Genomic DNA, 26,654 nt, shown 5'->3' on the forward strand with positions numbered 1-26,654 from the left:
CCGCTGGAAAAACAATCGCAAGGCCTTTGAGCGTTGAATGATATTAACATGTTTGTAATACATATTATTAAAGTTTGTTAATAAACGTGTTTATGAACGCGGGTCAAATTTGAAAGCTGCCTGATTTTTATAATAAAGAAACAAACCTTTCGTTTTTTCCACTCTCGTGTCATTTGCCTTTTTCTAGACCTCTTTTTCGCTGTGAAGGTCAGAAATAAAAACAAAACTCAACTGAACTGTGAAGACGTATTGTCGCCTGATTAGTTACGCTTGGCCGGCCAACAAACAAACTATGACAATTCGATGATTACGACGATCTTGTGTGTGTTCGAACAATGCCCTTAGAATTGCGACTGCTTTCCACATTTCGCTGCTTTCCAGATAGAATAAACAAGTTTTATTCCGTTACAGAAAGTCTGTCCCTGATGTTTCGTCGATGCATTTCTACGTTGAATCAACGTAAAATGCTTGATCATTATTGTAACAATATGTTGCTTACTTTGATTGTAGCCTATCGCACAAACTACAAATCAAACATTACGATTTTTTCTTTTTATGTGCTCTACCCTTGTTCGACGACATTGCCGAAGTCGTAAATACGCTTGTTTCTTAGAAGATGCTGAAGCCCAAATTTAATTATTTTTGATTTGATTCTTTTTGATGCATGTTGTATTCCCATAATAATAACAAAATTGCTCGATTATTGATTTCACAACGCCTTATCGTACCCTAGATTCTTGCAAGTATATTCACTTGTATTTATCTCGTAGAGCGTCGATACAATATAATATAACAGCTGTCATGCTACATACACAACGTGTTTTGTCAGCACCACGGTGTAATGAATTCTAGGTCATTGATTTTCGTTACGAGTTCATAGCATCCCTACAATGAAGAATGAGAGGTACTTCAAGCGGTCCCATCATTGCTAAAAATCATTATACGTTTCACATATTTGTGTAATCGGTTGTAACAGTCTAATTATGCTAATTTACTGTCATTCAACCTATTTAGACAAATATAGATGAGTTTATATCGGACAGAAAACAAAGTATCCTGGCTCATTTTAATTTCTTTGCGCAAAACGTATAAACTTTACAGCTATTCTACGTCATTTTGATGTCTCATGGCACTTTGTTATTTATGAGATGAAGAATACTTTGAATAAGACACAAAGCATTCCTGATTATTGCGGCAAACTCTTGAATTATGTAAAATCGTACTGATGAATTCCTCTAAAGGTGCGATATAGATTATCTGCAACAGGTTTGCAGTATATTTAGCTCTGGGAGTGCTATGAGCAACTGTCCAAATAAAACGACATCTACGATATGTTAGTATGCTAAAGACCAACGTTGCGTACAGGAGTAATGTAGAAATGCACATAATACCATGGCGATATTACAAGCCAGGTTACATCATTAGGCTATATGAAAAAAATATGTTTTATGGCCCAATTAATTTGATATTGAAAAGGCCAGAAGTAAAGTAATAAACTTCGGAGCATAACCGTAGGATTTAGAGGAAATTCGGACTATGAATATCAAAGCTAACACATTAGCGAACATATTATTCAAACGTTTCGATAACTGCTGTTTTCATCGTCAGTCAAAAGTAAGAATGAAGCTATGTTTTTACAATGGCAAAATCGAGCGAAAAATGCGATACAGTAGTTGAGTCACCTCGGCTATCAAAATCAGTCACTCAACAACGATTCAACATCTGCCAACGTTGAATCAATGCAAATGGCTGACTCTGCCAGCAAGGGATAATATAGCGTCTGAATAATAATTGTAACGAATGTCTGCTCTTTCCTCCAATTATTGTATTATTAAATTTAACTCCTTAATTGCTCAAAACACGAACAGTTGAAGACAAAAATCTTCTCACACCCTATATTGGATTTATTTTTCTTGCAAAATGAAGTCATTTTGTTTCAGCAAGTGGCCCGTGTGTACCTTATACCACAGTTCAAAATTATGGTTTCGAATGTGTATTATGATGCAAAGCAAACGACAAATTTATTAGCAACCGAAGATGAAAGAGATGCAAATTTTTCGGATAGTGATATTGATTTGCTTTTATCTGATGGTGAAGGTGGTCCGCTAACATCTGACAAGAGTAACGAAGATGAGGTCGTGACCGTCAGACATAGGCAGTCCCAACGTCGTAGGAGCCATGACGTCAAATCATTAGATAGCGCCTTGGATGAGGAAAATTACCATACATTGCCTGACCAGGAAGAACAGCGAATGTCGGTGGTTGTTGACTAAAGAAGTAGAGTGAAAGTTGTTTGGAGTACCAAGCAACCATCAATAAGAGGAAGACAAAACTCTGCTAATGTGGTGCACAGTTTACCAGGAGTAAAGCGCGATTATCAATATGCAACGACGTCGTATGATGCATGGCGTTTCTTATTTACAGCAGAGATGATCTACATCATTGTTTCAAGCACCAGCACATGTATACGAGAGAGGCTATCGCGAATATCGGAGGCTCAACGAACATCTTGGCATGTTTCACATTTTCAGCAAACTGATGCCATGGAACTAGAAGTATTCATTGGATTGTGGTGTATTAGAGAACTACTCAAGCAAACATTTCACCGAATTAAGATTGCTTTTCCCATTTATATGGACATCCTATATTTAGTGCGACAATGTCGTTGAACCGATTCAAATTTCTGTCTGCAAATATTCGTTTTGATGATAAAAGCACTAGGGCCAATCGCTGGCAAAGTGACCGATTTACAGCAATCAGAGAACTTTTCCAATATTTTACTGAAAATTGTGAAAAGATTTTAATACCAGAAGACTTCCTTTCACTGGATGAGACTTTGTTTCCATCCCGCGTTGGTGTGTCCTTCAGGCAATAAGCTTTAGGCAAAAAATAAGCCTGCTAAATATAATTTTTTGCTAAGAAGCATAAATAGTGCGCGTATGTCATTCACCTATACCGCCATAGCTTATGCGGGTAAGCCAGTATAGGTGTACCAGGACCACACTATCTGACTTCCACTATGGAATATGTGGAAACGTTGGTACACAATTTGGACAGAGTTTCTTCACTTCAAGGACGAAACATATCCCTTGATCGCTTTTACACTTCACTTGATTAGGCAGAATGGCTTTGGAACAAAAACATAACTTTAGTTGGAAAATGGCAAAGCAATAGAAAAGGGGTTAGCGAGTTAAAATCTCTCACTGATTGGGAAGCCATCAGTACCAAAATTTACTGGGAGGAGTCGAGAAACCACATTACCGTTACGTCGTACGCAGTCAAACCAAAATCTACCGGTAAACGCAATGTTCTGGTCTTATCAACTATGCAGCCAATCCTTGGAGTAACCAAAGATGACGGAAAGGAAAAACCTGCAATAATCAAGCTCTACGATTTTACCAAGGGTGGGACTGATGTCGTCGACCAGAAGATGGCATATTATAGCGTCAAGCCGAAATCAGCAAAATGGACTGTGTCTGCATTTTCTTACATTTTAGACGTTGCGCGGGTCAATGCGATGACCATTAGTTACTTGAACCGCGAGTTGTCCTTTTCACAAGCCAAGGGAGATGAAAGTTTTGTGGAGGGGTGGCAGCTAGCCATGTCATTAGTCAAACCACACATGTCTAGACGATCGGATGATGTACCTATTCTACGTGGGTCACTCCGCCATGCAATGTCAACATTTTTGGGACGAAACCATGGATTAACAGCAAACTCAAATTTGTTATTACCAGTGGTTTTCATAATGAAATAGCGGGCTATCATAAGATTTGTTCTTATCATGTTATCGTTGATTATGAGATTAGATATTTTAATCACAGTATTTGGTCATTTCTGCTATATGGCTGTGAATCCTGGACTGTATGCCCGAAGATAGTAAAGAAGATCAACAGTGCTGAAATTTGGTTCATTCGTAGAATGATGGGAATTAACTGGATGGATAAAATCACTAAAGAAGAAGTGTGGAGACGCTCTGGGTGCACCCCTGGCGTCCTCATCACAACTATCAAAAAAAGGCAAATGACATTTATCGGGCATGTCTACCGCAAACGCGGAATTGAACACTCGGCAATGATGGGGCGATTTCCTGGCCAGAGACACCAGGGGCGTCCACGTTTGGAAATCTTCAAAAATCTTTCAACGTGGACAAACCAAAATTTTGAAAATCTAATTAGAAGTATGGACAATCGATCGTTGTGGAGACTCACGGTAGCCGACGCCTTATTCAGGCATGGCCGATGATGATGATGATTTGGTCATCACCGTTTTATTCAAAAGCGGGGTATTTTTCTATCTATTAATTGATCGAAATATTACTTATAAAGCTGTGCGGTTCAATTTCATTACCATTATACTTGACGATGCTAATTTACTACACTTGCAATACGGTCTGTTTTGTAGCCTACAATATTTCGCACAAGTCATATTTTTTTTTGTGACTGGAATTTCTTGTCTTCGAAAAATTTTGATTAAGTCAGTTTTTCTCAATGCAATGACGAGCTGCATGTCTTCATTTTCAATAAACAGTGCCTGGATGACATTATGTGTTTCCATTTTTGCTGATAAGCATTACTTTTACAGATCAAATGTTTATACTGTTTCAACGTCTGACGATGGTGAACCGCTGTAAAGCGGCCGATATTTCCTGCGAAAGTTTTGCGTAACAAAAAAGCATTCATTCAAGAGGAATGCAATTTGAAACAAACTCATGATTTTCTTAGGTTGTATCGCAACACCGCTGAACGTTGTATCGACATAAGCAAAGTATCTATAAGCTGTTAGCACTCGCAATGACACGATAGGACATATCAAGCTGTGCTTATTTCTCTATGATGAGAATTAGGTCAGGGCAAGAACGGCAAACCAGAGTTGACCTTTCGCTGCTTGATATTTGAGCAAACAAATTATATGGTAGATTATATTATGGTAGAGTAGATTACTTACATACGTTCGACGTCTGTTGATGTTGTGTATGTCTTGTAAAAGCAGCGCGATCATTTCGGTTACAGCTGCACAAGCTAACGCAAGGCGAGGAACGAAAGTAGATGTTCATAATAATTTGACGTCTACTGGCGTTGAATCAATGCAAATAGGGTGATGTTTCTATAAAAGATTCAATTTTGCAAGTTGGGCACGTGCTATACGCCGGCGCGTATCACCAGTGAATAAAGAAACAACAGGAGAAAATTTCTGCTCCTAAAAAGAGCGCTGCAAAATTGTTTGTGACAAGGTGTCATAAACCACGTTGTATTTCAAATAGTATCTGAGATACAAATTTTTGAGTAGCATCTCCAATATGCGTATGAACTTTGTGACAAAGTCATAAAATTTCAGCTTTTTAGAATAGTTTTATCGTATGGTTTTCAGCGTTTAAAAATTCGTAAGGCATGAGATGCCCTAGCCCAGGCATGAAAGTGTTAAGGAGCAGCTCCAATTTCCCTCAAACTTCCTAATTCCCAAATTAAAGCCTTTACACTGGATAAAGTTTACCTTGTTGCCGGTGATAGCTTTTCTGAAAGGCTTCAAGCACATATACTGGGCATTCTACAGACTCACACATCCAGTCAGGTACAGTGTTTAATATTAAAAACCGGCTCCAATCCATAGTATAACATAATATGAGATTGCTGGAGATTACTACTACTTCAATCAACAATATAGACCTACTACGCTCTATTGTTATACTTACACGTTGTTGATTTACTGTTATCAGTAGCAGTAAAACCTCAGGCGGCGGTGTAGCCCAGTTTCCATATTTTATTTACTGCATAGGCTATTTCTGGTCTTTTTTTAAGCTGCTAGATTAGACAGAACGCAAATTGAACAAAACTGCATGTATTTTTCCGCACCTTGATGCTGATCTCAAAAAGAATAGCTTCTATATTTTTACACGATCGATAGTTGAAACTCAATCTCCCGACGTGAAAACGGACGTTTTAAATCAGCGAAACCAGTATGCTAAATCTATGATATTTTCTCAGAGTTTATAGAAGAAACAATACTACTCTCTCGCTTTCTTGGGAAATGTCTTTCAACGATTAATAGTATAAAACTTGTCCAACATTAAATGCTTGTGCAACGGCGATGATATTCTATATCGGCAGCGATAAACGTTGACAGGGATTATAATAGAGTATAGTTTTGCATCCGATGATTTTATTACTTCAAACACTTTTTTGGGGTAGGGGAGAGCATGTATTCGAAAGGAAACCCACAACGCCAAATATTTAGAAGCTACTTTGTTATGTTGATGTATTTTACATTCAACCAAGCATCTTATTTTTTTTCAAAACAAATTCTGTGTCATTCTTTCTCTGTTTTTAGTTTTTGTATTTCAAGAGTGATGCAATTGAAGACCTGAGTTGTAGAACTACCTTTTATGTCACTCTCATCAAAGAATAAAGCATCAAAGAATAAAGAATAAATTGTAGATGCTAAACTTATGTTCAGCAAACAAACGTTTCGAAATCTATACTGTCGTCATCTTCAGTGCAACAAATCTACGCTTTAACAACATAATGTATCAAAATGCTGGCAATCGATACTGAGTTGTTGTCATTGATTACCAACCTTACTTCTGTTTAAAAAAATTGGCATGGTATTGAATAATTACATTATCCAGGTAAATTTTATACAATTGTGTTATACAATAATATTAGAATTGCATTCGATAAATCGATGTAACCAAATCTTTGGCCAATATAATGGCTGGTTCTACATCAATGCATTGACTTTTGATACTTTCTTTCTTGGTTTCCTTGTAGAGCCGAGAATTTTGATTGTTTCAGCTTTTAGCCTATCAACATCTCAAACTAAAGAGAAGCTAGAGCGATGCTTGCTCAGTTTAGAAGTGTACAATATCCCACTGAAGATTTGATGGTTGGCCTCTTCATCATCGTTTAACAATCGGTTTGAACACTGTCGCTACTAGATTTCCACAGAAAATATCTGTATCACTGGTCGAATATAGAAATATCTTCATATTTATTGCCGCGTCATTGAAGTCATCATAACGTCGGCTAAGCATTGCATGACCTTTGCAACATTCAACAGCCATGAATTTGCCTTTTGAATCAAATTGTTACTTAGAACTCCATCTAAACAATAAGTGTACCCAGCTGTTTTTCGTAAACTTTTTTTATTTTTTTGCATGATATTATTGTTTTAAATTTATTGCAGCTAATGGAAAGCCGCGTCAAGGTATCCTACGTAGCCCTAGCTTTGTCCAAGCTATTACATTCCAAAAAATTAACCATGGTGTGCCCTTCCAGCAGATCTTTCTTTTTACATTCTTGAGAAATTATCAAACAACACGGATTGCAGCTTTGCTTCTTCTTCATTGAATCAATGTCTGTAAAAGTTGAATCAATGTAAAAGTAAATGCTAAAATTGAGTGACAAAGGTTAATTTGCAAGAACAACTCTATAAGAAAGAGAACAAAAATATTTAGTAGTCAAAAATTACCGCTGGTCTTGCTTGTGCTAAGTTTGTAGTTTTTTTGAACTTATGTTTTGCAGGATAAGTGGTGACTTGATAACGCAAGATGAAATTGAGAAGTTCTTTGGTATTTTATTGGATGGAATTTCCAAAAAAACTATTCACTGTAAGTTAAGTGAAATGAACAACGCAACAAATTTCATTAACCCAATAATTTATTGCAAAATTTATTGCAAAATTATGAAATTATAGTAATATATTATCATATTATTTAAAATTATGAATTATTGCAAAAACACTGTCAAAGTTCATATCGAGTACAGTAGAGCAGTGGTTCTCAACGGGAGCGGTACCACCCCCCGGGAGGCGTTTTGATTTTTCAGGGGGGGCGGTATGATTACTTCGGCTTAAGGGGGACGTTTTGATTATTAGGGGGTATTCTAGTTTAACTCATCTACCGAAAGACTATCGTCCAGTGTAACGATTTCGTCAAAGAGCTCGTATCTTCATGGTAGCATTTCCTACCTCATAAGTATTCTATCATGTGGCCTAGAACCCTTGAAAGCTAACCTAAAAGCTAACCCAAAAGTTAACCCAAGTGTTAACCGCCGAAGCTAACCTGCCAAAGCGCAGTTGCACAAAGTGTGTGACGTCACGACAGCTACGCTGTCGAAGGAAGTCATTCAGGTTTAGTCATTCAGAAGTCAATCATGCCCAACCAAGTCAGTTTACTAAAATGGCCCGACTATTTATCACAAGTCTACAAAAAAAACTTATTTTTTAGTGGTTTGAACTTTAAAACGGATTTAAGGTAATTATGGATTGCTGAATCCGAATCTGAACTCGGTTTTCTTCTGTCAAGCTACATTTTTGAGATATATAGTAACAGACATATTTTTCTTTTGTCAAGAGTGAAGGATTTGACGTTGCGTTTACCACCAATATATGCTTTGCCATAGCGAAGGGTTAGTGTTAGACGAGCCTAAATAACTCAAACAATATTATTGAACAAGCATTGCAATAGGCTTGCTTTATCTTTGTGATTTGGTGCAAAACATTAACAGAGGGTGCTCATTGTAAAGAAGGGAGCGTTCTTCCTGGCTATCAGCACAAGGCTGAGCACTCGCTAGTACAGCGAGCAGTTACAATCGGCTGCCGAGAAACAGAGGGTGCTGAGTTATACTTTTAGCTTCCTTTCAAGTTGGCAGTATTTTTTGTTAGTAATGTTGCGTCGAAACCAAATTGGTATAAAAATTGTAGTTTATAGGTGTATTTCATCTGTCTATATACCCATGGCACTGATTTCTGGATATAGCAAAGTATGCATGTATAATAAACGCAACGTCAAATCTTCCACTTTTGGCAAAAATCACAATTTGCTGTCTATATTTCAAAAACCTGACGTCAGGGCCGTAGCAACAAAAATGTGGCCCCTTCCGAACATAATTCTGGGGCTCCTGACAACGCAGAAACGGCATTGCGGTATTTGTTTTACACAAAATGCAGGGTTCATTTTATGCATACACAGTGTAGCCTAAAGGGCACAGTTCCACTGACTGCTAATTAGTGAAGCCAACGCTTTGGCGAGCAGATAAGCATTTTAGCTAATATTTTGAAATTTTAGCGGACTAGTTAGCGAAAGTAAATTTATTGGAAATCCGACGATTTCTTTGTTGTAAGCTAACTTTTACGTCACAGCTGAGCCCACCACTGTGTATACATAAGTCTACAGTAACAGTGTGTACAGTAACAGTAAGTCTACAGTAACAGTGTGTACATGTATTTCATAATTATGCAAAGCGCTTCTTTCGAGTCTTGTTCTGCGCACAGGCCCGTAGCCAGCCGGGGGCCAGGGGGGTCTCGCCCCCCCTGAAAAAATTCGCCCACCCCCTCCCCCCCCTTCGCAAAGTCCCAACATTCTCGAGCAACAGCTACAACTATAATGGTTCAATTCTTTCGGTCCTCCCTAAAAAAAGTTGGCCCCCCCCCTTGCTCTGCGGTCTGGCTACGGCCCTGTCTGCGCAAATTGTTTAATTAATGCTTCATAGTCCAGGGATCTGGCAATCCTAATTTCAATGGAGATACTTGGAAGAGCAGAAAGACTGTAATCTGTCATGGTTGAGCGCATGATATTCTTGATCAGTTTCATTCTGCTGAAGGTCCTTTCAGCACTGGCCACAGTAACTGGTGTGGTCAGAAGAATTCTGATGCAAATTCAAAGATTCGGATATATCTCCTGAAGGCTGTTCTTGTAGGCCTACGTTATAAAAGTGCTTGCCGTGGGCGTGACAAGTCCTCTCTTTTTCTCGATAACATAAATATAACGATTCAATTCCATTATTAGTGCGTTGGCATCAATGTCTCCCATTTTTCTTTTAAAATTTTTGCAGTAATTCTCCAGTTCATTTTCTCTGAGACACTTCTTCAGGCTTTTAGCGTTAGCCTATACAGAAATCCAAACAAGTTGTAGGCCTATTACTCCACGAGTTGATCAAAGCTCGAAGAAACAGAAGATATGGTCTGATCAGTGAGAACAAGCAAACATTGCTAATTGAATTTTTCTTCAGCAGAAAGACGACTCGAATCATCAGCACATTCGTAATCAAACATTTTTATTCATAGTGTTGTTGTTCGCTCTTATCACAGCGAGTAGAAGACAGATCGCGATTAAAAGAGCGTTGTAGCGCAAACAGCAAACTTGGCTTGTTTTAGATTGTTGGTGTTGGTCTTTGAAAAGTTCTTTAACTTGATGAATATTTTCACACAGTTGCAGCACAGTGATTAGGATTATTAGGCGCCGCCCAAACATTGTAAGGGCTCTCATTCCTTGCGGGGCCCCCTCCGGTCGGAGGGTTTGGAGGGCGCTTGCTACGTCTCTGCCTGACGTGATACAATAAATCTGACATCAGATTCGGATTCAGCACTCCACAATTAGGCCTACTACTTTATATTAGTGTTAGAAGTTTACACCACAAAAATCATGTTGACTAGTGCTTTTTAACATATATCAGCTTTTTATGTGAGTAGGATATAAGGATATTACGTCAATACGATAACGGTAAGGGTCAAGCATGCACATTTATTTTACAAAAAAACTTCTGCTATGAGAGAAAGAACGTTAATTAATATAACAAAAACAATTGAATAACGTTTTATCAAATTGGATAATATTACAGGAAAGCCGTTGCTGAACAAGGTGTATAAAATATCAACGTTGCGTCTTATCCATCTTTTACAATAAGGCCAGGTCATTTAAAAGCCAATTTTTTTTTAATATCACAGATTGCTTTTATCCACCTCACGTTGCAAACGCACAACATTTTCCAAGAAAAAACGTGTTTGAGGCCGGCGAGTCTGTGTATTACATCTGTGGCCGTGGATACAGGCAAACCGGAAACAACAGCAGTTCTTGTCAAGGAAACGAACAATTCACTTCACTTGTGCGCACCAGATGCATCCCAGGTTATATACAAACGTTTTTTTTTTCATTCCTTATCGTTAACTCTATCTGTAGCGACACGGGTTTTATGAGGACGCCCCACTCTAGTAGTGAAATATTTCACCTAGAAATGCGAAATTTCTTGACTTTTAGTTTTTATTCTTTGCAAATTTTCTAAACCTACACTGGTCATTTTTCTACCTCCCTGCCCTTCACAATAAGCATTTCGTTTTAGATGGCTAGACATTTTCGTGCAATGCTAAATATATATAATATAATGGTAGTGCAATATAAATGTTAGTGCAATTACTTTGAAATGTAAAAACGCCCAAAAATGCCTTATATTTATGGGCAACAGTAATTTTTTGTTTAGTTTAGCATTACTTTGTGTTATAATTCAAAAATTTCAATTTTGAAGCTATTTTAGAGATAGTAGAATAAAAACCGACTTTCTGACATTTTTTTCTTATCTCATACACTTTATTTCAATAAATTTGTTGGGTAAAAATTAATTTCTATACTCACAATACACATGGCTATTATCTTGTAAAATATTTTGGCTCTGTGATCTTCATAGCTCCCGTTATTAGCGATTAATTAGCACTGGGATAAGATAGCCCGTGACGTGCTTTTCGCGCACGAAAACAGCTCGAATTAAGATAGGGTTAACCAGTATCTGCCACAACTTCTTGATGAGTTTCGAGTGTTTTCTTGTTATCAATAACGTCTGCTCAGCAGCATATCAAAAGCTATGTTATTAAACTAATCTTCTAAGTTTATAGATCTTTAAAAAAGGATAAAACATGAGGATGTCGTAAATTTAGATTTGCGTGTTTTCAAGTTCAAACAAGAACAATATAACTACGGTACGGTATGTAAAATTTCGGATTTTAGGCTCACATCTGCAAAGTAACATAGTTTGTTGTGATACTTTTTCTACATTATAACACTAATAAAGTAGTAGCAATAAGATGAAAGTTTGACTAGGTGACAACATCTGTACATTGAAAACGTTGTGATGACAGTATTAAATTTTTGATGTTATTTTAGTTTGCAACCCACCAACAAACATATCAAATGGATATTTCACTCCAAACCAAGGACCATTTGACGTCAATACTGAAGTGTCATATCAGTGTAACTCTGGATACAGACTGAACAGCTCTAAAAGCAACGTTACTTGTTTATCTGGAGGCTCTTACAGCGCATTGGAAGCAGAGTGTATTGAAGGTTAGATTTTATGTTTGACCATAACAATCATTATCAGATATGTAATTTCGAAATAGACTACACTCTATGATGGTTGAAAATGTCGAAAAAAAAACATAGCCTACAACGTATGAAGAAATATGAATGGTTTATTTTCAAGCATGTTAGCACAATTTCAATTTCCACAAATCACTGTTACGATTGATGATTTTTTTATTTAAAAATTGTATTATAACAAAGTTAAACCTCAAATTAGTATTTCATGCCGCAACGTTCAATTTCATGATCTATCTTGTTAAAAAATCAAACAATCGCATTCTTTTAAAATCATTTAATATCATGTGGGTTCTCAGTGAGTTTTTTTCAAGTAGCCTATAGTTGCCTCACTTGCCCACATGGCAACTATCTTTTAAAACTCCAAGTTTATTTTGTTCCTTCTTACCATGACACATGAACACCACTATGACAGCGTTTGTGTGAAATTTTTTTTTAGATGTTTAAAGTAAACGATAAAGATAAAAAAAAAATGCAAAACTTTTGTAGTTTTTCTAAAATTTTAGTCATTTAAAGCATTTTTAAAAACAAATGCACAAAGTTTGTAAATATGTTCGAAAAGACCGTTAAAAATACAACAACTTTCGTATTTTGATTTTTTTACTTGCTTTTCTTTGCTTTTAACTTGAAACTTTATAGATAGGCTACCCCATAATTAATATAATTAAATCAAGTACACTTCACTACTTGCTAACATTGTATGTTGAAACTTTTCCGTTCATTGATCGATCATAGTAATGTAATGCAAACTGTATAGTGTATATTCAGCTTCTCCTGTAAAACAACTAAGAGATACGTCTATTTTATTCAAGCCATTTCTATCGCCAATTTATAATCAACTTAAGTTTTCTGACATCAGAAATATAATAAGTTATTGTAAATGTTGAATTGAGACATGTTTGATTTTGTTGAGATTTTAGATAGCTTTTAAAATTATTTGTAAAACGGACTATACTGTCGCAATTTAAGTGTTTCTTTGTCTGATAGGCCTATGCAAGAACAGTTAAAATGTAAAGAATTACTCTAGATACAGCGATTAGGTTAATTGAAAAAATATTTTCTGCATAACGTATATAATTTTTTATTTCAAGCTTTTTTGTTTCCAGAGCTCCAAACAGTGAACTGCTTCCAACAATCAGTAAGTAGGCTAACCAGAGAACTTTTTTTTCTAATTTAGAATCGTTTCAACTTTGTCAAAAGATAACCTAAATTCATTTGGCAAAACTATTTTTCGTTAATATACAAACTACTATAAATACAGAATTCACTTATTTACACATAATTTTTGTGGTATCATTTAACCCGTTAAGTGCGTAATTAAATTTTCGAAACTCTCCTTACTGTGCGTATTTAATTTGATCACTCGCAGTATTTCTCGTCGCAGTATTGCTTGCTAGGATATTGGGGAACCCCCATGACGCAGCACAATACGCTTTTGTTCGATTTCCTTTTGTGCCCATTGCTCAGGTCCGTAGCCAGGAGGGTTCTCGGGGTTCCCGGGAACCCCCCCTTGAGCCAAAAAGGTCCACATTTTGGAAAAGGTGTAGTGTACATACGATCATAGGATCAGCTACCTAAGATAAATGAAAGATTGTACAATAGTAAAGTATTAAACTTTGATCATTGCTGCATCATAATGTTTTGTGTTGTAATGTCAATAGTGTCCAATGTCCATCACCTGTTTGTGAATAGTCGCAAACATTCGGTTGTCTGTCGTTGTGATACGAAGTAACGTTTTTACTCGCCTCACGGTGCTAAAACTGCGTTCTGCATTGGCCGAGATGAGCGCGATTGTTTGATAAATGCACAGAAGTTTGTGTATTTCCGAAAAACATGTCTTTGCTTCTTGTTTAGAACAGGGGTCCGTAAATACTTGTTGGCGCGACCCAAAAAACAATCGTTCGAAATCTTCGCGGCCCAAACGTTTCAGAAGCATATAATTTTGCGCAAAATACTTTGCAATTTAATATCAATTTTAATATGCGGTCGTCCTCGCTTATTAAGCTCACATGGGGGCCGGACAATTTTGGACTTATTGAGAGTGGGGAATTTTCTACCACTTCTATACCTTCAGTAATTCAGGAATAGACCAAATTGGGCTTAATAAGCGAGTGGACCTATTAACCGTGGGCTTCGTCGTCGTCGTGTAAGCCTCTGGGGCCGAAGGTTTATCCTTTTACCACTCCAAATTCACGATGTTCCCGGACTACACCGGAAGGCTACTAGAGAGCAGCCAGTCTTTGGTTTCATCATCCAAGACGCACACTCTCGCAGACCTTCCACTCCGTTGGGTGTCTTGAAGGTGGTAGCCTACAGCCATTGATGATGTGGTCTGCGGTCTGTTCCTCGGCACCACATTCACAAGAGGAGGAAGAGGCCATTCATCATTGGTGCATGGTTGAGCGGAAAAGCCCGACACCCGTACGAAGACTGTTGAGGCGCACCCATGCCTGTCTTTGTAGTGTCAGGCCTATGGAGCATGTGTCGGCGTAGGAAATGAACGAATGGATTCTGGTGGTACTTGACTTCCGTTCAGAATTCCATTTATGGTCCGCTCAAGTAGCCGCAGAGATGTTTTGTTCATCAGCTTCGTTGACAAGAAGTTGAGCGGCTGGCACGATTGGGTGTCTTGATTTCAGTCGACGGGGGTGCTCGTTTGGGAGAGCAGAGATCTTGTGGTGGAGAAAAAGGTGGTTAGGCTCCAGTGCTCGTCGGCCGAGGGACAGAGTGGCTTCTTTGCGACGAAGCTCAGTCGGTTGGATGCCAGCGAGAATGAGGGGATTGTTTAATGGTGTGTGGCGCAGGCATCCGGTCACTGTGCACAGGGCGCTGTTTATGGCAATGTCGACGTTGTGGTAGTGAGCACTGCAGCACCAAACAAGTTCACAGTGCTCTGCTGAAGAGTAGACAAGGGATCAGGCTGCTATAAGCAAAGTGTCAGCTCTCGCCCCCCAGCTGGATCCAGCCAGGCGCTTGAGTAGCCCAGCGCGGTTTGTCAGTTTCTTGCGCAGTGACACCAAATGGTGGTGGTATGTAAGCGATCTGGCTAGTGACACCCCAAGAATTTTTGGTTTGTGGCAGAAGGACAGAGGTTTTCCATTGTTTTAAACATGTAGCTTGGAGATAAGGTGAGAGAGTTTTCATGTCCTGGCTCAAGGTGTCTTCTAGGCTTTATAACTGTGGGCTTAATAAGCGGGGACTACTGTACTACTTTGGAAAGTATAAGTTTTCTTGTACAAAATTGTACGAAACTCAGCACGTCAAAGAGTATATGATTGTATTTACTTTTGTCATACAAGTTATATTTAAAGTTAAGTTTAAACCCTTTTGCGACCCACTGTGGATAGTCTCGCGACCCAAATTTGGGTTACGATCCACTATTTGCAGATCCTTGGTTTAGAACCTCGCATATCGTAGACAATTTAGGCTAAAAGCGAATAACAGAAATTGTTATATTGCAAAATGTACCGTAGCCTATTTATTTATTTCGTTTTTGTAATGTTGAAAATTTGAAGTTTGTTTTGTTTGTTATTCAATATATTATTTACTGCCACTTCCTATGTTTTGATTGCTTGCTTGTGGACACGCAAAAAGAAAGTGTTATCAAAAGGTCCATATTTTTGGATTTGGGAACCCCCCCCTTGAAAATGTCTGGCTACGGGCCTGCCATTGCTTTTGTGTCCAGTCTCCGGCTGGACTATTGCTTTCTGGTGTAATCGCATTACTCACAAGTGATTATATCTTTCACCATTGTGAAATTATTCAACTAGTTGTTTATTATGAAGAAAAAAATACATCAATTCACAGAACAGAATAATTTCTATGCATTTATAGGGTACTAAACAAAGTACACGTAAGTTTAGTTTGGAAATATTCAAACTGTAGCCTACCATTTTCTGACGCTTGTTCTAACATTAGCAGCAACACAAAACCCTATTGTTTTGTTGACTATATGTTACAAAATATGTTTTCGAACACAATAAAATATTTCTGAAACTGCTTGCAACATTACATCAAAATGAATTCACACTGACTGAACGTGCATGATGTGGTTCGAATTTTATACACTGGAAGGAAGCCATTTCAGAAAAAAAAACACATTTAGGACGAAATCTTCTTATTCTTGCAATTGTGGTTATATTGTAGGTGAGTGCAGAAGCTACCTAATACTGTAATAGAGTGATTTAGGGATTAACGAATTCCATCAAGCTGCAATCGTTATTGTAGTGTAAACAATGCATCTATGTTTCTTCACACGTCATAATTGCGCCTTCCAGGCATTGCTTCCAGACAAAGCGACCAGAGGAAAGCGAAATTAAAAGTGCCATGAATAGCTGCGATCACGAAAACGACAATTGTCGTCTTACGCACAGCAAGAGCGACTGTCTCGGACGATAATTGTCGTTATACGCACTTAACAGGTTAAAGTAAGATTTTATGGATCTACTCTAATTATGAGTCACTTGATTAGAGGGACATACTTGTAGCTATAATCTCAAGTGATGTTGAAGGTCGAAAATACCAAACCATCAAATGTTCACAATTGTGGCCACGAGTTTGTGAATGTTTTTTGAGTGGAGTCTGTTTGACTGTTATCTTCTAGAATTCGTCATGCAGCCTTCCTTTTTCGAAGAACGCTACATCTGCAGCTTTGAGCCTCACCACACCATCTGGCGGCTTTTCTTTCGATGATGTCTCCAACGCATTTATTGAGTTAACAAGACTTGGTAACAACACTGAGGTACTGCAGTGGTGTATCGTAACTCATTTGATTGGAGAGCACTTTAGAAGCACAAAACTTTAGCTTGAGAAGGATTTTGCCTTAAGCAATATTTAATCTGTATAATTCGAAAGATTACACAGGTCAACACTACAGGCCCGCAACCAGCAAATATTTCCAAAGGGGGCATTTAATTTTTATCAAAGAACAAACATTAAAATTATGCATTGTGACATTTTTATGTTAATGTCCAAGCCCATTGATAGAGTGTGTGGCACTACCATGTTACGGTTCAGTGGTCATATATTTGTTGTTGAATATATTTGTACCGTATACTATTTCGCAGCAGACAAAATAAAAAGTTTCTCTCTCCCTCTCTCTCTCATAACTTATGTCAATCACGTTTTTGTTTAGTACAGCATTAAAGGAAACTAGCCTTTGTAATCTTTTTCTCATTTAGCTATGACTACCCAAAGAAGAAAATTACGATAATACAGTAATGTGTTCAGTCGATTACAAATAAAATACAACATCTGTAGGCTACGACGAACTGCATTGGCACGACTGGAGTCATAAATTAATCAATAACATATATTTACATCAACATAAACAAACAGATAGCCTACATATGAATAAACTCAAGACAGTAATTACAAATTACAGTCCTGAAACATTTTGTTGGCTCAACAAGTTTTTATGTTTGTAGGCTCAAAGAAGTTGACTTTGCAAATGCAAAATGACATTTTAATTTAGAGCATAATGTCTAACTTTCTATTTGATTTGGCAAGTTCGTTCACCAATTCCGCGCTTGGAATTTGAGTACGATGGATTTGCATGAGAGCTAGTCCAGAAAGCCTGTCCTGCCCCATAGTGCTTCTAAGGTAACTTTTCAAGCGTCGTAGACAGCTAAATGTTCTTTCTGCAGAAGCAGTTGTGACTGGAAGTGTAGCCAAAATTATCAAGAGTTTGTAAATGCTTGGACAAAACTCTTTTTGGGATTCTATTGCTGATACCGCATCAATCGCACTTGCTAACTTTTCACTTTCAAGAATTCGTTCCCACTTAATTTTCTACCTGGCAAGTTCATTTATCATCGCTTCGCAGTCAATGTCTCCTTTGTAAAATCGTATTGTATTGTCAATGTCACTATACCTCGTTGAAGCGACATTTCTAGGCACAATGAGTTGAATTTGGGCAGATGTTTTAAAATGCTCATGAAATCTTCCTTGCAATTCTTGTAGAAGGCCATCTACATATGGTATGTATACAGATTGACGATAGAAATCCTCCGGATCATTTGTCTTGTAGTTTGCTCTCATTGATTGGCGACCAGCTTTCTCAGGTATTATTATTGTATCTAGAGACAGCTCTTGGGCCTTAGAATATATTGTTTTGAAATCAGCAACTGCATTTTCTCTGCAATCAAATACAACTGCTTGAACTCCGCTAATTTCGTTTGCACACTGTGTGAGGTCCTTATTTGGAGATTGAAGAATTTTAGAAATCGGCAAAACTAATCTTGAAAATTTGACGCACACACAAAGAGATACAACAAATATTGGAGAGAGCATAGCACATAAATATTGCGATGCTTTGGCAGCAGCAGTTGTATCTGACCACTCTGTCACTCCTTCAAGTGTGTCAAGCACGACAGGAAACATTTCCACAAATTTTGTGACATTCTTGTGACGATTCACCCACCTGGTTTCACAAACCCGAAATGGATTCACTGCTTTGTTGCAATGCTTTCATGCGCTTTGCTGAACCTCTAACAAATGTGGTGATGTCCTTAATTGTGCTCACGCAATTAGCAATGGTAGCTAGGCCTACACTGGAAGCCTTACAAACAACCAGATTCAATACGTGTGAAGCACAGTGCATATACACAGCAGTAGGGTACTGTCTTTTTACATGTGCCTGCACACCATTAACGTACCATTTCATCGATGCGCATCCATCGTAGCCTTGACCTCGCATCTTTTCGCGATTTAGTATATAGGAAGACAAAACCTCTAGCAATTTCTTAGCAATTCCTTCACCAGTAGTTGCGTGGAGTTCCTCAAATCCCACAAAAATCTCATGAATAGCTTTGTTTTTTACAAAACGCAAAACAATGGTCATTTGTTCATCGCAGCTGCTTTTGATCTCGAATTATTTAGTTGTTTTTAAACGCTTTTTATGGTGATGATGGATGCTGACATTATGTATACGCTAACGAAACAGATAATGAGGATGCCAGCCTAATTTACTGAACAAAATCGTTAGCATGGCTTCCAACCAGCGTAGCCTACTTTCGGTTTCGATAATCTACACTCTACAGTACGACGTAGCCTACGTCTATTCATAGTACATTTCATACTGCATAGAACGCTTAAAAAATTTTCAAAAAATTTCGGGGGGGCAAATGCCCCCAATGCTCCCCCCCCTGGTTGCGAGCTTGTACAACACATGTATTCATGACTGGACTACTTTATCAATTCTTGGGCATATTTTGGGAACTAAATCTGAACATGTGATTGGTTTTTTCGAATTGGCTCTAACTATTGATATATTTTCAACTCTGAAGTTCAGAAACGATCAAAAGTGATAAAATTTGTATATTTTTATTTATCATGATGTAGCCTACAGAACTCAAATGGTCATTTGATACAATTTTGATTCATTTTTGCATTATTATTTCCAAACATGAAACTTATACTAAGATAATGCAAAGGAATATATTCTCACACGAGTCAGTTTAATAAATAGCTAAAAATCGATTTCGATCAGCTAGAAGCTAGATCATCTTCAGTTAAGCTGAAAGCAAACAGCACAAAAATCAAATGATGAAAGTGCGAAGGAGTGAAAAAACGTTTTACTCTAGCTGCGTCAAAGAATTGATGGAAAAAACTAACAATCAAAGGCGAAATAAAAGGAAAATGGCGCGAAAGCGTATGGTATAGAATAGTACCATCATAAGCATAACCAGAAACACATCAACAATACGAAAAATATTGGTTAAAATGACAAAAAGTATAAAGTCTGCGCTTAAATAATGACGAAAAGAATTAACTAGGCTACACCAAACGATATCCATGAGTTAACCTGACAACTACTTGCAAAAAAAAATTTTTATTGACTAAAATTGCAAGATGTAAAAGTAGATAATATTATCCTACACGTCCTGCAACTGTACCTATAAGATAGATTCAAATTGCAGAACTGTAAAAAAAAAATAATTGTTACGACATAAGTAAATAATAGATTACAACTAAGTAGTCTCCAAAAAGTTGAAAAAGGAGGGGGTGACAGGGTTTATTTAACAAAAGATGTGATCATTTTTTTAATATTAATTTTTGCTTTGGTAATTGTTTGCCATTTGTTTTCATGTAGGTCGAGTAAATGGGTGGATGGTTGTTCTGTGAAGGTGACATCGAAGCAATGTTCTAACTTAGGTCTGGTTTGCAAAATGTTGTTGTGGAATAATTAGTAGTAGTGTTGTAGTAGGGATGTCTTTGTGTTATTCAAGTTTTTAGAGTAGTTTTTCCATATTGTTCGGTGACCTGTCCATCTTGTTGAAAAGGAATTAATAGTTTGGCCTACATATTGTTCTTTACACAGTTTACATGTGGCAACATATATGCTAAAGTTTTCGCAGTTTTAAATTTTGTTTGACTTTTACAGTTTTTTTGCTGATGAGATGGTTTGTAGTAGTGATCATCAGGGCCCACAAGAAGGAGGGGGACAACCGGTGCATTGCACCGGGGCCCAGTGAGTTTAGGGGGGCCCAAAAAGTGTCTAAATTCACTCGCCAAAAAGGTTGATTTCAACGATTTTGCATAGAATATTGTTTTTATATTAGTTCCGTGTTTCAATTGGGCCCGATCGTGGGTATGCCCTTTTTCAAAACTACAAAATAAATTTTCAATTTTTTGAGTTTAGGGGCCCGACAAAATTTTTAAATTTGCTTGCTAAGGTCGATTTTGCATAAAATATTGTTTTTTATATTTGTTTCATATTTTGATTGGCCCATCATGGGCATTCCTTTTTTTAAAACTACAGAATTTTCAATTTTTTAAGTTCAGAGGGGTACACCCGAAAAAATGTTTAAATTTGAGTGCTAAGGTCTTATTGATTTGGCCAAGCTGAGCATCGAATCAAAACTAGCCAAAACAATTGATTTTGACAATCATCAGAAATTTTGCTGTTAGAAAGGCCAGAAAAGCTCCTCTAAAAATATATATCATTGGCTTTAAAAACAATGAAAACTATTAATACTACAAAAAAGTGCTCAATGCTAAGCAAAAAAACAAAGCACAAAAACAAAAACAAATAAATTGCCACAAGGTGGCCAAATAAACGACAATGAACATGAATTATGCAAATGTCGACAAGTAAGAATCAAAAATATTCGAGGTTAGCAAGGGTCACAACTACAACACAATACATGGCTTGCATAACACACAAACTTAATAGAACATACATAACAGTAGCCTACAGAAGGACGTCGAAGACACGCCCAAGAAGAGTTAATAACCCTTTTGACCAACATGCTTAGCGATTGCTAAGATTAAGCACAAAAACGTAAGTCTACCGACAACTGGAAGTCAGCATAAACGGATACACGAAAAACAACTGATAGCATACATGGTACCAGTGGCAGAAGTGGGGATATGGCATAAACAAAAGCACACATACAACCTAATACTGCGCAATGCTATGACCAACGCAAGTGACATTAAGGTCAGAGCAAAAGTACCAGAAATAACACGCGACTGTTAAGGCGAGTTGTGATAGTTAAGCAATGAATTGACAAAACACAAAAAAAAATTAATATCGCACATAGCAAAAGCTTTAGTAGTGAGACAGGTGTGTGAAATAGTCCGACCAAAAACAAAGCTAGACTACTACTGTACAGTGTGAAATAACTGCAGGATGCAAATAGAAACAACACTATAAATGGGAGTCAGTAACACAGTTGTAGCAAAACTGCTGGATGCAAATGCATCGACGGCACCGTGTTAGCTGCAGTAGTGAGGAGCACAAGAATAATAATAGCATAATAAACACAAACACGCAATACAATACATACAATTCAAATATGAAACCTAAGTAGCATGAGCAATGTCAGTTGTGCAATCGTGCCAACCAGCTAGCCTAGAAAACAAAATTGTCATTTTAAAAGTCCATACTGCCCTGTAGCAGGCAGATCTTTCTGATGTCGCAAACAAACTCAGTACCGTCAGCAACCTTCACTCGCACGCGTCTGACAAGTTTATTTGTGTCCGGCATGACTTCCTTTATTTTGTGTCCGGCATGACTTCCTGGCATTGCAAAAATTACTAATTACTACAGAATCATCATAAAACACTTTAATATAAAACACGACCCCATAGCCACTGGTACTGGCATCACAAAAACCATGCAAATCAAAGCGGATGACACATTTACCAAAAAGAGTCAGGCTTCTAGCGATGGAAACACATTCAAGCTCTGGAAGGGCCTTTAACCAAGCTTCCCAATTAATGTTTACTGGCCCAAGGCCATTAAGGGGTTCATCCCAATCAAGTTGAGCGTCACATGCCTGCTGCAGGAGTTGCTTAGCAGGTAAAATGAAGAGTTGCATTAGACCCAGTGGGTCGTATGTTTGCGAAATCATGGAGAGAACGCCTCTCCGGGTGTTGGGCTTTTGTTGAATACTCACCCTTACCTCCATACAATCGCTTGCAGCGTTCCACACAACACCAAGGGTTTTCTGCGTTGGAAGCTGGCCCTGCGGCAGATCGACTTTCGACGCCAAGTCTTCCTGCAACACAGAACTCAAGACCTCTACACTGTTAGACAGGAATTTAGTTAAATGGAAGTCGCCACTTTGTAATAGTTCACGCAGTTGTTGTATTAGCTCAATAGCCTGATCCGGCGATTTACATGAATGACAAATATCGTCAACATAAACATTTTTTAAAACTGTGTTAACAGTGTTTTGATCAGCACCTGTTTCATTGTCTTTGGCAGTCATCCGAAGCGCGAAGACAGCACAGCTTGGCGACGACTTTGCTCCAAACACATGTGTTTGCATACTATAGTCGACAGGTTCCCGCTTGAGATCATCGTCTGGATACCATAAGAATCGAAAGGCATCCCTGTTCCCTTCGTCTACACGTACTTGGGAAAACATGGCCTTAACATCGCCCACAACAGCGATCGGATGTTGCCTGAAGCGAAGCAATGTTCCTACAAGGTTATTGGTGAGATCTGGGCCATGAAGCAGCTTGTCATTTAATGACACGCCTTTAAACTTCGCGCTGCAGTCGAAAACGACTCTAAACTTGGCCGCGTTGGTCGTGCAGTAATGGGGCACATAGCACGTCTTCCCTGGTGTGTCTACCACACCAGTTTCAAGTGGCACAGCATAGCCACATTTAACATATTCCTGCATTTTACCACGATACTCATTGAATAACTCCGGGTCAGCAATACATCGCCGCTTCATTCCCTGAGCGCTTGAGTGCCATAGAGCGATTATTGCACAGGTCCGGGTGTTCATCTTTCCACAGCAACCCTACAGAATAGTGTCCATCCACCTTCTTCATTGTGTCCTGCATGATCTGCAGCGCACGTTTATCTTCAATTGAAGGACAGGAGGTCTGTGGCTCGTCGATGCCATTAAAATCCTGCAACAATACATTTAACTTTCTATCGCAAGACTCCTTTACGCTAAGAAAGTTCACCATTACTGGTGAGTTGAGCTGCCTATCGCCACCATCTTTCCCACAAATGGTCTAACCCAGAAGGGTGTGCAGTCCGCATGGTTCTCCTGGTGTGCCAGTACGAACTTCCTGCAAAAGATAAGCCTGGTGAAGATCGCTACCCAATAACAACTCAACCTTCCTATCTTGCAGTTCAGGGAACTTTAAGTCTTCCAAATGACTATATGCACTACTAAGTGCTTCGGTAGGGATACTGTGGCTGACATCCACAATCTGGTCCATCACCAGAACATCTGCAACGGAAAACACAGCATGCTCTTCTATTCCTTGCACAGCCATAAAATCAATTTTTTTGACATGAAAGGAGACAGCATTGGTGGTCAGCAGCTCTACATTGCTTGTCGTCGCAACAACTCCTAAGCGAGATACGAGGCTTGAAGAGCATAGACTGACGCTAGACCCTTCATCGATAAAAGCATAAGTATAGGTATTGTTGGAGGGGTCCCCAGCCCATACCTTAACTGGCAAAACCTTAAATATTGTTGTCCCAGATGTAGCTGGCACAGTTGGGGACGTTTTTGCTGAGATGCCCTTCCTCGGAGAAGAGGGGCTTTCCACTTCCACACGGTTTACATGCAGAAGTGAATTATGCCTCGATCCACACGTTGCACAAGATTTCTTAAATCTGCAGTCAACCACTCTGTGGCCTGATCTCAAGCAACAAAAACACAGCCTATGCTTTTGCACCAGGGTTCTTCTTTCTGCAACAGGCTTTTGTTTAAACATCACACACTTCCATGGGGCATGCGACTCTGCACACAAACAACAGGACTCTTGCTTATGGTTGGCAGATGGGGAAATCTGCTCTTGGGTTGTGCAAACCGAAGCACGCTTGTAGCCACCTTGCGGATTAGATCGAGCCATCGATGGTTGTGAAGCTCTCTTAACATCTTTGCCTAGTTGCATAAGATTGCCATATTGGCTGTCGGCTCGAGAGGCTGCACCCTCGACCAAGACTCTTAAATCACCAAACGTGGCACAGTCCGATCCTAAGTGATTAACATTAACAAACTGCTCCTTTAGCTTATATGGAAGTCGCAGGAACAGCCGTTGAAGCACCTCGTCACTATTTAAAAAATGAGACTTACCCCAGCCATTGAAACTGACTTCGCACTTATACATCTTGTCGCAGAGCTTTGTGAGGTCCGGCGCATCCCACTCTGAAATAGGGGTCCTTGCAGCAAATCTTCCTTCACTTTGGCCATGAGTTTTCCAGGGTTGCCAAATCTTTTTCTCAATCTATCCAAAAAGGCGATGCGATCTTCAAAGCTTAGATAGTTTGACTCAATGTATCGTTCAAAACGCCTTTTAAAGTTAAAGAACTTTAACACATTGCCGTCTAATTTCTCAAGCGATAATCGAGGACCATGAACATTTTGAAATCCTGCTCTGCGGTGGGGTTGAGGCACGACAACGGGCAACTCACTATTCTGGTCTATTACTTCCGTGAGAAAGGGAGCTGCGCAAGGATTAAGAACATTACTAGCACTACTGCTTCCCTGAAGGATATCCTGCTCTGGTTTTACAGGTGGTATCTTTACACCACTCTCACGGGGTGTCACGTGACTGCTAGATTCAGCAGCTTTGCCTGTGTCACTGCCTACATCCATAACTACAGATGAAGTTTGATGTGACACTTGCTTGGATTGCTCTCGACAGTTTCTAATGAGGGTAGAGCATGCTTCAAGCAAACCATAAATGCTTTCCCCCATACGGTTGATCCTAGATTCTATTGAGCCTGATTGCGGTGGTTTGCATTTGAGTAAGTCTAAACGTTTAAGGGAGAGCTTCCTTTGAAGTTCGAGGCATCTTTTTTTTAACTCCAAACCTTCAGAAGAACTTAAGAAATCATCACTTGAGCATAGCTCCATATCGATGGAAGTTATGCCAAGCTCGATTTCAACCAGCTCTTGCTCTAACACAACGAGACCTGGCAGCTCTTCGCTAATGTCATTGTAGAATCCGCTTGAAGAATTGCCCCTTTCTTGACACTTCGTATTGCTCTCTGCTGCCGCCACTAAAAGCATAACAATTCTCTGGCGTGCAGATTCTGTTGAATCTCTTTTTGTGTGAGCTACCCTAGCGTGAGGGTGTGCTAAAGTTCACTGCATGGCCTGTTCGACTGCCAGCGTGGCTTCTCTCAAAAGGTTTGTGCTAACTATGTTTATTTATTTTGCAGCACTTAACCTTAATGTTTAAAGATCAGATAACCAGATATAACAGACTTAAGGCATTTAGACAATTGAACTAAGCTCTGAACATTGACTTGCAAGTAATCTGTGGCATATGAAACTCTGGATTGGAGTTGCCATTTTTCCCCTCTCTTTTTCTTCTGAGCTAGCCTGGGTTGTTTTTTTTTGTTAGCTCAGTTAGTTGTAGTATTTTGGGTGGGTTGGGCCATCTTGATCATAACTTGGGATCATTTGGTTTGGCACTCACATGTGCTATTGTCGGCTACCCCACAAAGTACATTTCCATTTTTTATTTGTATTGTAACTGTCTGCATTTTTAGTGTTATTTTTTAGTGCTTTATTCATTAAATAGAATCACGTTGATATTGGTGTCAACATCATTTTTAAACAGGGTAATTGTTTGGTAAACTAACTCTAGTTCATTGGCTGAACTCTTGTGTGTAGTTAGTTTAATTGGCTTGTCTTTGAAAATACATATTGAACATTTAGTTTGTTGCCTTTGCTACTGTTGCCTAACTCTGGTTCATTGGTTGAACCATTTTGGCTTGGTTAGTCACAATAGTTTGGTAAGGTATTTGATTGTTTTTGGTATGTATGTTAACTTGTGATTAAGTCGCCTTGGTAAACACAGTTGGTGTTTATAGACTTATTCTAGTGTATTGGTTGCACTGTCATTGTTAAAGTTAATCTTGCCTCATTGTTAAGTACATTTGGGTTGTTTTGTATCGTTTCGGTAGTTGTGTATTGTATCGGTAGTTGTGATAACTTGGCATCTGTGTTTAAGTAAATTTTCAGTAATTTTGGTATTGTAATTATATAAGTATGCATACTTGAAAGAGTATTGGGACAAA

General features: G+C 38.5%; 1 protein-coding gene across 1 annotated transcript in view; it reads left to right on the top strand.

Moving 5' to 3' along the window:
* Positions 1-1,979: 1,979 nt before the first annotated feature.
* Positions 1,980-26,654, top strand: part of LOC145788466 (uncharacterized) — a 98,902-nt gene continuing 74,227 nt past the window's right edge. The window contains exons 1-5 of the mRNA XM_082600231.1: positions 1,980-2,254; positions 7,521-7,606; positions 10,723-10,902; positions 11,930-12,109; positions 13,249-13,280. Coding sequence (XP_082456357.1) covers positions 1,980-2,254; positions 7,521-7,606; positions 10,723-10,902; positions 11,930-12,109; positions 13,249-13,280 — 753 coding nt within the window. The remainder of the gene's footprint in view (positions 2,255-7,520; positions 7,607-10,722; positions 10,903-11,929; positions 12,110-13,248; positions 13,281-26,654) is intronic.

This window comes from Aplidium turbinatum, chromosome 2 (genome assembly GCF_918807975.1).
Source record: "Aplidium turbinatum chromosome 2, kaAplTurb1.1, whole genome shotgun sequence".
NCBI classification, from domain to species: Eukaryota; Metazoa; Chordata; class Ascidiacea; order Aplousobranchia; family Polyclinidae; genus Aplidium; species Aplidium turbinatum.